General features: G+C 49.0%; 1 protein-coding gene across 1 annotated transcript; it reads left to right on the forward strand.

Annotated features, from left to right (window-relative positions):
• Positions 1 to 6,278: 6,278 nt before the first annotated feature.
• LOC306918805 (visual pigment-like receptor peropsin) lies at positions 6,279 to 15,011 on the forward strand. Its single transcript, XM_079531670.1, has 6 exons — positions 6,279 to 6,446; positions 6,797 to 6,896; positions 10,454 to 10,607; positions 11,306 to 11,474; positions 12,655 to 12,833; positions 14,885 to 15,011. Exons 1-6 carry the CDS (start codon positions 6,294 to 6,296, stop codon positions 14,994 to 14,996), a joined length of 867 nt encoding a protein of 288 aa, XP_079387796.1. The 5' UTR covers positions 6,279 to 6,293; the 3' UTR covers positions 14,997 to 15,011.
• Positions 15,012 to 15,282: the final 271 nt, after the last annotated feature.

The following is a 15,282-nucleotide window of genomic DNA, read 5'->3' on the forward strand; positions in this document are numbered from 1 at the left end:
CTACATACTGTACTATACTGTACTGTACTGAACACAACATAGTGGCTGGATACCTCATCACCGCAGGTGAGACACTACTGTACTGTACTGTACTGTACTGTACTGTACTGTACTGTACTGTACTGTACTGTAGTGGTGGATCTTCAGGAGAAGTACCGGCACCTGAGACAGCTACCGCTGCAGCCATTGCACCGTGTCCGCCCAGTTCTTCTGATCGGTTCCGATCATCCCCATTTGATTACACCTATAGAGCCAGTGCGTCTGGGGCCCCCTGGAGGCCCAGCTGCAGTGCGGACTCGACTTGGATGGACACTGCAGGGCCCAACACAGAGGCTGAGACATTGTCTGTCAGAGCAGCAGTGTTTGTTCACTTCCATTTCGTCACCACCAGCCGATATCTACAGCCACGTAGAGAAACCATGGCAAAGAGAAGAGGCCTGTACCAAGTCCCACCAGGATAAAGATATCATAGCCATGTTGGAGAACAGGACAACAAGAGTAGAGAGGGAAGGTGTCCAGCGATACGCTACCCCACTCTTGTTGGTCAAGAACATGCCCCAACACATGGCCCTGGCCCCAAAGGAGACAGTCCTCTCTGAATTCAGGGCCACTGAGAAGAGCTCAGACCAGTGGCCACAGCAGCCGCACATGACTGCTATAGCTGTAGACTGTGAAGAAGTAAGTAAGGCATCGTTCTGTGGTCTCACTGTAGCACCGGAACTCCCCACTATTCCTGACACAGAGCAGTTCAATACCTGGAGAGAGCTGACTGAGGACACTGCCCAGTCCCTGCACGGGGCGGCTGACCATCCATTGTCAGCCGACGCAGCAAATATCCTGCTCAAGCATGAGCAGCAGGAGGGCTTCCCCAATGACTGGCAGTTGCTGAAGGCGGACAAGCCACTACTGAGTAGTCTCGTTACTCTCACCCCAGGGTTTGACAAGAATGCTCAGCTCATCCAATTAGGAGGGCGTTTACGCCCCACTACGATCGTTGTCCATCCCCCAGTGTTCGACCAAGGCACAAACTTCAAGGGAGGGGGGCGAGAGACACAGGAGTCATCCGATTCCATCACACCCCACATCCTGCTGATGGGGCGGCAGGATGCATCACTGCCACAAGTGGTGGACCCAGAGTCACAACTCCTCAGCAGGCAATGGCGACACCACAGCCAACTCCTGACTGACCTCTTATGGAGGAGCTTCATTCAATTCTACCTACCTGGGTATCAGACGCCACAGAAGTGGTGTTCAGACACTGCAAATCTACAGACTCTTGAGACTGTTATGAGTAATGTTGCTGGCCTTTGTTTTTTGTCATACATATTCCATACAGGAATCTTGGGGCGGCTGTTAAAAAGGCCAGAACAGTTTAGTCCACACTCACCCCTCCCCCCTCCTCACCCCTCACCCCTCCCCCCCTCCTCACCCCTCCCCCCTCCTCACCCCTCACCCCTCCCCCCTCCTAGAGTGGTGGCTTTCACAAGCAGGTGAAGTTTATTGAGTTGATTAGGTCACTATGACACCAGCAGGTGTATTTCACTCAGTTAATCAAGCCACACAGTATGCAAGTACCAGTTCATTCTTCACTGCAGAGTTGTTGTGAGAGGTTGTGCGTCCATTGACAGTAAGTGTGTTTGGGTATGCAAAGATGATGTTTTCATGCTTATGTTCGATCTAAATGCCTTGTCTGTATATTGTGTCTTTGACACTACTGCTAGTTTTACCACTCAAAGCCTATTATGTGAGATCTTGTAGATCAGTGCTTTTTGGTTGATACATTTGATTGTATACTGATTGCCGGTCTATAAATATGCTGTTTATCTTCTCATTTCTTGTACTATAGAAACCACATGCCTACACAACCTGTACAAAATAAACCGTGATCTAAACATCACATCAGTGGTGGGTGTGGAGTCATTGAGTGAGCCTACACGTCATTCACTTTTCTTCAACTGTACTGTACTGTACTGAACACAACATAGTGGCTGGTTACCTCATCACCGCAGGTGAGACACTACTGTACTGTACTGTACTGTACTGTACTGTACTGTACTGTACTGTACTGTACTGTACTATACTGTACTGTACTGAACACAACATAGTGGCTGGTTACCTCATCACCGCAGGTGAGACACTACTGTACTGTACTGTACTGTACTGTACTGTACTGTACTGTACTGTACTGTACTGTACTGTACTGTACTGTACTGTACTACATACTGTACTATACTGTACTGTACTGAACACAACATAGTGGCTGGTTACCTCATCACTGCAGGTGAGACACTACTGTACTGTACTGTACTGTACTGTACTGTACTGTACTGTACTGTACTGTACTGTACTGTACTGTACTGTACTGTACTGTACTGTACTGTCTCCTGAATGCTGCCTTCCTCCCGGCGTGGCATGGAAAGGAGAGGAGAGGAGAGGAGAGGAGAGGAGAGGAGAGGGGAGGGGAGGGGAGAGGAGAGGAGAGGAGAGGAGAGGAGAGGAGGGGAGAGGAGGGCATGGAAAGGAGAGGAGAGGAGAGGAGAGGAGGGGAGGGGAAAGGAGAGGAGGGCATGGAAAGGAGAGGAGAGGAGAGGAGAGGAGAGGAGAGGAAAGGAGAGGAGAGGAGAGGAGAGGAGAGGAGAGGAGGGCATGGAAAGGAGAGGAGAGGAGAGGAGAGGAGAGGAGAGGAGAGGAGAGGAGAGGAGAGGAGGGGAAAGGAGAGGAGGGCATGGAAAGGAGAGGAGAGGAGAGGAGAGGAGAGGAGGGCATGGAAAGGAGAGGAGAGGAGAGGAGAGGAGAGGAGAGGAGAGGAGAGGAGAGGAGAGGAGAGGAGAGGAGAGGAGAGGAGAGGAGAGGAGAGGAGAGGAGGGCATGGAAAGGAGAGGAGAGGAGAGGAGAGGAGAGGAGAGGAGAGGAGAGGAGGGCATGGAAAGGAGAGGAGAGGAGAGGAGAGGAGAGGAGAGGAGAGGAGAGGAGAGGAGAGGAGGGCATTTAAAGGAGAGGAGGGCATGGAAAGGAGAGGAGAGGAGAGGAGAGGAGAGGAGAGGAGAGGAGAGGAGAGGAGAGGAGAGGAGAGGAGGGCATGGAAAGGAGAGGAGATGAGAGGAGAGCAGAGGAGAGCAGAGGAGAGGAGAGGAGAGGAGAGGAGAGGAGAGGAGAGGAGAGGAGAGGAGAGGAGAGGAGAGGAGAGGAGGGCATGGAAAGGAGAGGAGAGGAAAGGAGAGGAGGGAATGGAAAGGAGAGGAGAGGAGAGGAGAGGAGAGGAGAGGAGAGGAGAGGAGAGGAGAGGAGAGGAGGGCATTTAAAGGAGAGGAGGGCATGGAAAGGAGAGGAGAGGAGAGGAGAGGAGAGGAGAGGAGAGGAGAGGAGAGGAGAGGAGAGGAGGGCATGGAAAGGAGAGGAGAGGAGAGGAGAGGAGAGGAGAGGAGAGGAGAGGAGAGGAGAGGAGAGGAGAGGAGAGGAGAGGAGAGGAGAGGAAAGGAGAGGAGGGCATGGAAAGGAGAGGAGGGCATTTAAAAGAGAGGAGGGCATGGAAAGGAGAGGAGGGCATTTAAAGGAGAGGAGGGCATGGAAAGGAGGAGGGCATGGAAAGGAGAGGAGGGCATTTAAAGGAGAGGAGGGCATGGAAAGGAGGAGGGCATGGAAAGGAGAGGAGGGCATTTAAAGGAGAGGAGGGCATTTAAAGGAGAGGAGGGCATGGAAAGGAGAGGAGGGCATTTAAAGGAGAGGAGGGCATTTAAAGGAGAGGAGGGCATGGAAAGGAGAGGAGGGCATTTAAAGGAGAGGAGGGCATGGAAAGGAGAGGATGGCATTTAAAGGAGAGGAGGGCATGGAAAGGAGAGGAGGGCATTTAAAGGAGAGGAGGGCATGGAAAGGAGAGGAGGGCATTTAAAGGAGAGGAGGGCATTTAAAGGAGAGGAGGGTATTTAAAGGAGAGGAGGGCATGGAAAGGAGAGGAGGGCATTTAAAGGAGAGGAGAGGAGAGGAGAGGAGAGGAGAGGAGAGGAGAGGAGAGGAGAGGAGAGGAGAGGAGGGCATGGAAAGGAGAGGAGGGCATTTAAAGGAGAGGAGGGCATTTAAAGGAGAGGAGGGCATTTAAAGGAGAGGAGGGCATGGAAAGGAGAGGAGGGCATTTCAAGGAGAGGATGGCATTTAAAGGAGAGGAGGGCATGGAAAGGAGAGGAGGGCATTTAAAGGAGAGGAAAGGAGAGGAGAGGAGAGGAGGGCATGGAAAGGAGAGGAGGGCATTTAAAGCAGAGGAGGGCATTTAAAGGAGAGGAGGGCATTTAAAGGAGAGGAGGGCATTTAAAGGAGAGGAGAGGAGAGGAGAGGAGGGCATTTAAAGGAGAGGAGGGCATTTAAAGGAAAGGAGAGGAGAGGAGAGGAGAGGAGAGGAGGGCATTTAAAGGAGAGGAGGGCATTTAAAGGAGAGGAGGGCATTTAAAGGAGAGGAGAGGAAAGGAGAGGAGGGCATGGAAAGGAGAGGAGGGCATTTAAAGCAGAGGAGGGCATTTAAAGGAGAGGAGGGCATTTAAAGGAGAGGAGGGCATTTAAAGGAGAGGAGAGGAGAGGAGAGGAGAGGAGAGGAGAGGAGAGGAGAGGAGAGGAGAGGAGAGGAGAGGAGGGCATTTAAAGGAGAGGAGGGCATTTAAAGGAGAGGAGAGGAGAGGAGAGGAGAGGAGAGGAGAGGAGAGGAGAGGAGGGCATTTAAAGGAGAGGAGGGCATTTAAAGGAGAGGAGGGCATTTAGCATTTCTTTCACCATGTAGTAAAGTTGGTCTGGAGAGGGCAGTTGTTTTACAGACGGATAAAAGGGCAGTGGCTGAAGCCCCTTTTGATGTCTATGTGTGCACGTTCCTGAATACAGTAGCTCTCTATATTGTGATACGATTAGCCTCAGATTTAGACTCTCGTAGAGGTGTTTTTCCATTCTGACATCATCTCTCTACGAGAGTCTCTTCATTACTCATAGTCTTCATTACTCATGTTGTTCTCTAGCTGTGTATATTGGACATAGTCTTCATTACTCATAGGCTTTCACTGTTTGGCTCGCGTATGTACATGTCTTAACATGTACATATGCAGAATCTAAGGAGCTTACGTTGCTGCCCCACTTCTCAGCTTGGCCTACGCCCTGCGTTTGATAGGCGTAGGAGCTTTGTTTTCAATAAAAAAGGTGTTTTGATCGCCCTGGATTCGCCGATACGAGGCATTCTGCCGCACTAACAGCTAAGTGAACGAAGAGCGAAGCGTACGGTGGCCTCAGAGTCTCACTCAAAAATAAAAAAGGGAAAAATTCAGAATATTATTCTCTCGCCTGATATCATTGAGGATGCATCCGTCGATTGGATTCCCTATTCCCACGTTGGATGGACGGAACCTGATAATGTCGTGTTTCCCAAAAAAGGACATAGTGCCTAATTGCCTGCCATGCAGCCAATTAGGCCACACAGGCTTCTATGTGCTGCCTAGAGGGCATGTGCTGCACTCCTGTTCAAGGTACCTGCGACCCAAATATGTCTTTGGGAAACCCAGCCATTAGTATTATTGCCATCACCTGGGTGGGTCAGTCGTGTAACTTTCCTGACGTTAAGCCGTGTAAATGTTCAACAACACTGACAGCTATGATGTGGCCAAAGCTTGACCTGCATAGCAACGGTTGTTAAACTATTTGGATTGGCATTTTAAACTTTTGTCTTTTTTATTCCTTTGTTCAGGTGTCATCAGTCTAGCCAGCAACATTGTGGTGTTTTTCCCTTTTTACCTCCTTTATGATGAATTCCTGTTCTGTCCTTTGGCTATATAGAAGTGTCTATTTGTACGTCTCTAAATGGTTTGATGAATTGAACAAGGTGGACCCTCTTGTAAACAAGTGTAATGCTTTATTGGGTCATCCACTCACAGTTAACAGTCTTTGTATTGAGTTGTGCTTGAAATGTAAATGGTAAATGGTGCATTTTTTATATAGCGCCTTTATCCAAGGCGCTTTACATAGATTGTGCATTACATTCACCCATTCACACACACATTCATACACCGATGGCGGCGGAAACCATGCAAGGTACCAACCAGCACATCGGGAGCAATTTGGGGTTCAGTGTCTTGCCCAAGGACACTTTGACATGTAGACAGGAGGAGCCGGGATTCGAACCGCCGACCCATGGATCATTGGACGACCTGCTCTACCTCTTGAGCCACTGTTAATAAATACTTCAATCAATCAATCAATCAATCAATCAATGAAATTCCCTGTGTTCAGGCGTCATCAGTCTAGCCAGCAACATCGTGGTGCTGCTGATGTTCGTGAAGTTCAAGGAGCTGCGGACGGCCACCAACGCCATCATCATCAACCTGGCGTTGACGGACGTGGGCGTGGCAGGGATCGGATACCCCATGTCGGCTGCCTCCGACCTGCACGGGAGCTGGAAGTTTGGATACGCCGGCTGTCAGGTGGGTGTGGCCAGGTGGGTGGGTGTGGTCAGGTGGGTGTGGCCAGGTGGGTTGGTGTGGTCAGGTGGGTGTGGCCAGGTGGGTGGGTGTGGTCAGGTGGGTGTGGTCAGGTGGGTGGGTGTGGTCAGGTGGGTGTGGCCGAGAATAAATAAAACTAGAATGAATTAATTCAGTCATAATTATCACTGCAGTTGTACCAAATGTAAAAATAACGACTGTTTTTTGTAGATCTATAAGTATCTCTGAACACCGTCCTCACACTGACTGTGTTGTGCATGTTGTTTAGTAGATCTATAAGTATCTCTGAACACTGTCCTCACACTGACTGTGTTGTGCATGTTGTTTTGTAGATCTACGCAGCTCTGAACATCTTCTTCGGGATGGCCAGCATCGGCCTGCTGACCGTGGTGGCCATCGACCGCTACCTCTCCATCTGCAGGCCAGACATAGGTACTACACTGTACTGACCGCTACCTGTCCACCTGCAGGCCACACATAGGTACTACACTGTACTGACCGCTACCTGTCCACCTGGAGGACAGACATAGGTACTACACTGTACTGACCGCTACCTGTCCACCTGCAGGCCACACATAGGTACTACACTGTACTGACCGCTACCTGTCCACCTGCAGGCCACACATAGGTACTACACTGTACTGACCGCTACCTGTCCCCCTGCAGGACAGACATAGGTACTACACTGTACTGACCGCTACCTGTCCACCTGGAGGACAGACATAGGTACTACACTGTACTGACCGCTACCTGTCCACCTGGAGGACAGACATAGGTACTACACTGTACTGACCGCTACCTGTCCCCCTGCAGGACAGACATAGGTACTACACTGTACTGACCGCTACCTGTCCACCTGGAGGACAGACATAGGTACTACACTGTACTGACCGCTACCTGTCCACCTGGAGGACAGACATAGGTACTACACTGTACTGACCGCTACCTGTCCATCTGCAGGACAGATATAGGTACTACACTGTACTGACCGCTACCTGTCCACCTGCAGGACAGACATAGGTACTGCACTGTACTGACCGCTACCTGTCCACCTGCAGGACAGACATAGGTACTACACTGTACTGACCGCTACCTGTCCACCTGCAGGACAGACATAGGTACTACACTGTACTGACCGCTACCTGTCCACCTGCAGGACAGACATAGACACTACACTGTACTGACCGCTACCTGTCCACCTGCAGGCCACACATAGGTACTACACTGTACTGACCGCTACCTGTCCACCTGGAGGACAGACATAGGTACTACACTGTACTGACCGCTACCTGTCCCCCTGCAGGACAGACATAGGTACTACACTGTACTGACCGCTACCTGTCCACCTGGAGGACAGACATAGGTACTACACTGTACTGACCGCTACCTGTCCACCTGGAGGACAGACATAGGTACTACACTGTACTGACCGCTACCTGTCCCCCTGCAGGACAGACATAGGTACTACACTGTACTGACCGCTACCTGTCCCCCTGCAGGACAGACATAGGTACTACACTGTACTGACCGCTACCTGTCCTCCTGCAGGACAGACACAGGTACTACACTGTACTGACCGCTACCTGTCCACCTGCAGGCCACACATAGGTACTACACTGTACTGACCGCTACCTGTCCACCTGCAGGCCACACATAGGTACTACACTGTACTGACCGCTACCTGTCCACCTGCAGGACACACATAGGTACTGCACTGTACTGACCGCTACCTGTCCACCTGGAGGACAGACATAGGTACTACACTGTACTGACCGCTACCTGTCCCCCTGGAGGACAGACATAGGTACTACACTGTACTGACCGCTACATGTCCACCTGCAGGACAGACATAGGTACTACACTGTACTGACCGCTACCTGTCCACCTGGAGGACAGACATAGGTACTACACTGTACTGACCGCTACCTGTCCACCTGCAGGACAGACATAGGTACTACACTGTACTGACCGCTACCTGTCCACCTGGAGGACAGACATAGGTACTACACTGTACTGACCGCTACCTGTCCACCTGGAGGACAGACATAGGTACTACACTGTACTGACCGCTACCTGTCCACCTGCAGGACAGACATAGGTACTACACTGTACTGACCGCTACCTGTCCACCTGCAGGACAGACATAGGTACTACACTGTACTGACCGCTACCTGTCCACCTGGAGGACAGACATAGGTACTACACTGTACTGACCGCTACCTGTCCCCCTGCAGGACAGACATAGGTACTACACTGTACTGACCGCTACCTGTCCACCTGCAGGACAGACATAGGTACTACACTGTACTGACCGCTACCTGTCCCCCTGCAGGACACACATAGGTACTACACTGTACTGACCGCTACCTGTCCACCTGCAGGACACACATAGGTACTACACTGTACTGACCGCTACCTGTCCACCTGCAGGACACACATAGGTACTACACTGTACTGACCGCTACCTGTCCACCTGCAGGACACACATAGGTACTACACTGTACTGACCGCTACCTGTCCACCTGCAGGACACACATAGGTACTGCACTGTACTGACCGCTACCTGTCCCCCTGCAGGACAGACATAGGTACTACACTGTACTGACCGCTACCTGTCCCCCTGCAGGACAGACATAGGTACTACACTGTACTGACCGCTACCTGTCCACCTGCAGGCCACACATAGGTACTACACTGTACTGACCGCTACCTGTCCACCTGCAGGACACACATAGGTACTACACTGTACTGACCGCTACCTGTCCACCTGCAGGACACACATAGGTACTGAACTGTACTGACCGCTACCTGTCCACCTGCAGGACAGACATAGGTACTACACTGTACTGACCGCTACCTGTCCACCTGCAGGACAGACATAGGTACTACACTGTACTGACCGCTACCTGTCCCCCTGCAGGACAGATATAGGTACTACACTGTACTGACCGCTACCTGTCCACCTGCAGGACAGATATAGGTACTACACTGTACTGACCGCTACCTGTCCACCTGCAGGCCAGATATAGGTACTGTGCAATTGGCTCAATCCTTGTGAAGAAAAAAACAGACAGAAGAATAATTAAGCAATATTACACAAGAGGGAGTGGCTTAATGTCATTAATGCACGCCTGCGATGCTGCAGGAACTCACCCGCCGTAGGGATGAAGTGTCCCTGTGACCGTACGCTCCTACGTTGTTATATTACAGGTCAGAAGATGACGGTACGCTCCTACGTTGTTATATTACAGGTCAGAAGATGACCGTACGCTCCTACGTTGTTATATTACAGGTCAGAAGATGACCGTACGCTCCTACGTTGTTATATTACAGGTCAGAAGATGACCGTACGCTCCTACGTTGTTATATTACAGGTCAGAAGATGACCGTACGCTCCTACGTTGTTATATTACAGGTCAGAAGATGACCGTACGCTCCTACGTTGTTATATTACAGGTCAGAAGATGACCGTACGCTCCTACGTTGTTATATTACAGGTCAGAAGATGACGGTGCGCTCCTACGTTGTTATATTCCAGGTCAGAAGATGACCGTACGCTCCTACGTTGTTATATTACAGGTCAGAAGATGACCGTACGCTCCTACGTTGTTATATTACAGGTCAGAAGATGACCGTACGCTCCTACGTTGTTATATTACAGGTCAGAAGATGACCGTACGCTCCTACGTTGTTATATTACAGGTCAGAAGATGACCGTACGCTCCTACGTTGTTATATTACAGGTCAGAAGATGACCGTACGCTCCTACGTTGTTATATTACAGGTCAGAAGATGACCGTACGCTCCTACGTTGTTATATTACAGGTCAGAAGATGACCGTACGCTCCTACGTTGTTATATTACAGGTCAGAAGATGACGGTACGCTCCTACGTTGTTATATTCCAGGTCAGAAGATGACCGTACGCTCCTACGTTGTTATATTACAGGTCAGAAGATGACCGTACGCTCCTACGTTGTTATATTACAGGTCAGAAGATGACCGTACGCTCCTACGCGCTGCTCATCATGTCGGCGTGGGTCAACGCAGTGTTCTGGTCAGCCATGCCTGTGGTCGGCTGGGCAGGATATGCCCCCGACCCAACCGGAGCTACCTGCACCATCGACTGGAGGAACAATGATATGTGAGTTATTATTATTATTATTATTATTAGTAGTAGTAGTAGTAGTAGTAGTAGTAGTAGCAGTAGCAGTAGCAGTAGTAGTAGTAGTAGCAGCAGCAGTAGCAGTAGCAGCAGCAGCAGCAGTAGCAGTAGCAGTAGTAGTAGTAGCAGTAGCAGCAGTAGCAGTAGCAGCAGCAGCAGTAGCAGTAGCAGCAGTAGCAGTAGCAGTAGTAGTAGTAGTAGTAGTAGCAGCAGCAGCAGCAGCAGCAGCAGCAGCAGCAGCAGCAGCAGCAGCAGCAGTAGTAGTATAGTTAACTATGGAATCTTGCATTTCCCGTCAGTGTGTTGGTTGGTTGGTTGGTTGGTCGGGCAATGACGGGCATGTAACATCACTACTACTGTAATCCACAGGTCCTTCGTCAGCTACACCATAGCGGTGATCGTGTGGTTGTAATAGTGTGGTTGTAATAGTGTGGTTGTAATAGTGTGGTTGTGTGTTCCACATACAGGTCCTTCGTCAGCTACACCATGACGGTGATAGTGTGGTTGTAATAGTGTGGTTGTGTGTTCCACATACAGGTCATTCGCTCTACACCATGGCAGTGATAGTGTGGTAGTAATAGTGTGGTTGTGTGTTCCAGGTCATTCGTCAGCTACACCATGGCGGTGATAGTGTGGTAGTAATAGTGTGGTTGTAATAGTGTGGTTGTGTGTTCCAGGTCATTCGTCAGCTACACCATGGCGGTGATCTTGGTGAACTTCGTGGTCCCTCTGGGCGTGATGTTCTACTGCTACTACAACGTCTCCGTGACCATGAAGCGCTTCAGAGCCTCCAACTGTCTGGACTCGCTCAACATGGACTGGTCCGACCAGATGGACGTCACCAAGGTACTGTAGGACAGGCTCACCTGGTCCGACCAGATGGACGTCACCGAGGTAGGACAGGCTCACCTGGTCCGACCAGATGGACGTCACCAAGGTAGGACAGGCTCACCTGGTCCGACCAGGTGGACGTCACCGAGGTAGGACAGGCTCACCTGGTCCGACCAGATGGACGTCACCAAGGTAGGACAGGCTCACCTGGTCCGACCAGATGGACGTCACCAAGGTAGGACAGGCTCACCTGGTCCGACCAGATGGACGTCACCAAGGTAGGACAGGCTCACCTGGTCCGACAAGATGGACGTCACCAAGGTAGGACAGGCTCACCTGGTCCGACCAGATGGACGTCACCAAGGTAGGACAGGCTCACCTGGTCCGACCAGATGGACGTCACCAAGGTAGGACAGGCTCACCTGGTCCGACCAGATGGGCGTCACCAAGGTAGGACAGGCTCACCTGGTCCGACCAGATGGGCGTCACCAAGGTAGAACTTAATCCATTTAGACCCGAGACCTGCAGTTTCTACAAAATGTCTTCTAAATCCTGACAGTTTTCTGAAAAACCCTAGCGTATTTACGTGAGCGCGGTCCCGTGAATTTGTTTCGTGCACACGCCCCCCTGCGACTCACCAGACCTGGATACTGTTTAAAGCTTTTTTTTTACGCTTGCGTTGTCGCGCCCCTCTGGAGCAGACCTGGACGAGACCTGTCGTTGATCCAGGCAACAACGCCTGCGTTCCTCGCTTCACGTTTGCAAAGGCCCTTTCAACTAAGTGAAAACCATTCAAGAGGCTATATATGACTAAAACTAAAATCTAGGGATGCACCGGAAGGGAAATTCTTGGCCGAAACCGAATATCCGAATATGATTAATATTATATATAATTTTTCCTACCATTGCTGTCATGGCCGTACCTTAAAGCTACCTCATTTATGGCAAAATAAATGGTTATGGCAAAACTTAACTTAAATAATAATCACTATTATGGGTCCATAAAACATTTATTCAGCTCTTTTGAATGCATTCATTGCATACACTATTCTGTGATATATTTTCTGCCTATTCGGGCCGAAACCGAATAGCCCGAAAATGCATTTTTAGCCATTTTCTGCTGAATGATGCACCGAATATTCGGTGCATCACTACTAAAACCTAAATGTTTCTCTCCAACTCCACCCCGCTCCAGATGTCCATAGTGATGATCGTCATGTTCCTGGTGGCCTGGTCTCCGTACTCCATCGTGTGTCTGTGGGCGTCATTCGGCGACCCCAAGACCATCCCCGCCCCCATGGCCATCATCGCCCCGCTATTCGCCAAGTCCTCCACCTTCTACAACCCCTGCATCTACGTGGTAGCCAATAAGAAGTGAGTGTCTATGTGGTAGCCAATAAGAAGTGAGTGTCTATGACCTGCATCTACATGGTAGCCAATAAGAAGTGAGTGTCTATAAGCTGCATCTATGTGGTAGCCAATAAGAAGTGAGTGTCTATAAGCTGCATCTATGTGGTAGCCAATAAGAAGTGAGTGTCTATGACCTGCATCTACATGGTAGCCAATAAGAAGTGAGTGTCTATAAGCTGCATCTATGTGGTAGCCAATAAGAAGTGAGTGTCTACAGTATGTGGTAGCCAATAAGAAGTGAGTGTCTATGTGGTAGCCAATAAGACGTGAGTGTCTATGTGGTAGCCAATAAGAAGTGAGTGTCTATGTGGTAGCCAATAAGAAGTGAGTGTCTATGTGATAGCCAATAAGAAGTGAGTGTCTATGTGGTAGCCAATAAGAAGTGAGTGTCTATGTGGTAGCCAATAAGAAGTGAGTGTCTATGTGATAGCCAATAAGAAGTGAGTGTCTATGTGGTAGCCAATAAGAAGTGAGTGTCTATGTGGTAGCCAATAAGAAGTGAGTGTCTATGTGGTAGCCAATAAGAAGTGAGTGTCTATGTGGTAGCCAATAAGAAGTGAGTGTCTATGTGGTAGCCAATAAGAAGTGAGTGTCTATGTGGTAGCCAATAAGACGTGAGTGTCTATGTGGTAGCCAATAAGAAGTGAGTGTCTATGTGATAGCCAATAAGAAGTGAGTGTCTATGTGGTAGCCAATAAGAAGTGAGTGTCTATGTGGTAGCCAATAAGACGTGAGTGTCTATGTGGTAGCCAATAAGAAGTGAGTGTCTATGTGGTAGCCAATAAGAAGTGAGTGTCTATGTGGTAGCCAATAAGACGTGAGTGTCTATGTGGTAGCCAATAAGAAGTGAGTGTCTATGTGGTAGCCAATAAGAAGTGAGTGTCTATGTGGTAGCCAATAAGAAGTGAGTGTCTATGTGGTAGCCAATAAGAAGTGAGTGTCTATGTGGTAGCCAATAAGAAGTGAGTGTCTATGTGGTAGCCAATAAGAAGTGAGTGTCTATGTGATAGCCAATAAGAAGTGAGTGTCTATGTGGTAGCCAATAAGAAGTGAGTGTCTATAACCTGCATCCAGTGTTGTTTTTGGCAGCAAATTTTTATTTTAGTTTTAGTCATTAGTCTTTTGAATAGTTTTCATTTGGTCTTAGTCACATTTTAGTCTAGTTTTAGTCTAATAAATGTCATAAGAATTTAGTCGACTAAATCTACAGTTGATTTAGTCGACTAAAATGTATTTTGGCGGCCCTTGATGCCGTCGTAATGACTGTTTCTACACATTACAATTACACGCTCCATATGGTTTCATGGCAACGACATGAAGGTTTTCAGTATGTATTCACCTTTTTCTTACAGCCCATAGTGCATTGCGTTTCTTACAGCCCATAGTGCATTGCGTTTCTTACAGCCCATAGTGCATTGCGTTTCTTACAGCCCATAGTGCATTGCGTTTCTTACAGCCCATAGTGCATTGCGTTTCTTACAGCCCATAGTGCATTGCGTTTCTTACAGCCCATAGTGCATTGCGTTTGTGTGTGCAAAAGTTCCTCTTTCTCTCGCTGTGTTGCCAGTTTTGCAAGAGAAACAAGTTGCCAGGTCTATGAAAACAAGCACAAATGAAAATAGATCATCTACAAGCTCACAGCGACACATTGTGAGGTTGTACATCCGTTATTTAAAAACATTTAAAAAGGCACAAAATATGTTCAGATAGATGTCTGTGGACAATTACATATTAATCTGGGGTTCCACTGGTTTAAACAACATTAGGAAGCAAGCCCAAATAAGCAACTACTGTACACTTTAGAATCAAGCCCAAAAAAACATCAACCAGCAACTACCAATAATTTATTTGCAAGTGACTTTACAGATAAAACAAGTCAAACGTTGCTTATAATAAAGCAGACATGGCAACACGGCCTGAAGGAAGCAAAGCACACACACAAGGAGCCCCAGTACCTTGGCGGGGAAAAACGTGGATACGTGGGAAGCTCATGGTGTTTTTCCCATCCTTGGCAGGTTCAGGAGGGCCATCACAGGAATGGTCCGATGCCAATCCAGACAGCGAATCACCATCAACAACCAGGTTCCCATGACGACCACTTCATCCCAGCTTCCCCTGACCCAATGAGAAAAGACTGTACACGCCCCCGAATGTCACGTTCAGTATCTCTCTGCTGTCGGGAGGAAACCTCACAACTCCAAAATGTTCATTTTTCAGGAAATGAAAAAATATACACTTTTCAGGAAAACCTTAACCTTTTAAGAAAACCTTATGTTTTTAAAACAAAGCAATACAGCCTCATCAAAGTTGGTGTAACTTTATATATATTGTCAATTACTTCCGTGAGAGGGAGAGAGGTGGTGGAGTTAGTTGCTTTAGCAGACATTTTGAGGGTCCAATGGAGTTAAGAGGT

This window comes from Electrona antarctica, assembly GCF_951216825.1.
Source record: "Electrona antarctica genome assembly, contig: scaffold_602, whole genome shotgun sequence".
NCBI lineage: Eukaryota > Metazoa > Chordata > Actinopteri > Myctophiformes > Myctophidae > Electrona > Electrona antarctica.

Excerpts from the sequence above, each read along its gene's own strand:
- LOC306918805 (XM_079531670.1), top strand. The coding sequence starts at position 6,294 with ATGTTCGTGAAGTTCAAGGAGCTGCGGACGGCCACCAACGCCATCATC. Across the intron at positions 6,447-6,796 it reads TTGGATACGCCGGCTGTCAG|ATCTACGCAGCTCTGAACAT; the intron begins GTGGGTGTGGCC and ends GTTGTTTTGTAG. Across the intron at positions 11,475-12,654 it reads ACCAGATGGACGTCACCAAG|ATGTCCATAGTGATGATCGT; the intron begins GTACTGTAGGAC and ends ACCCCGCTCCAG.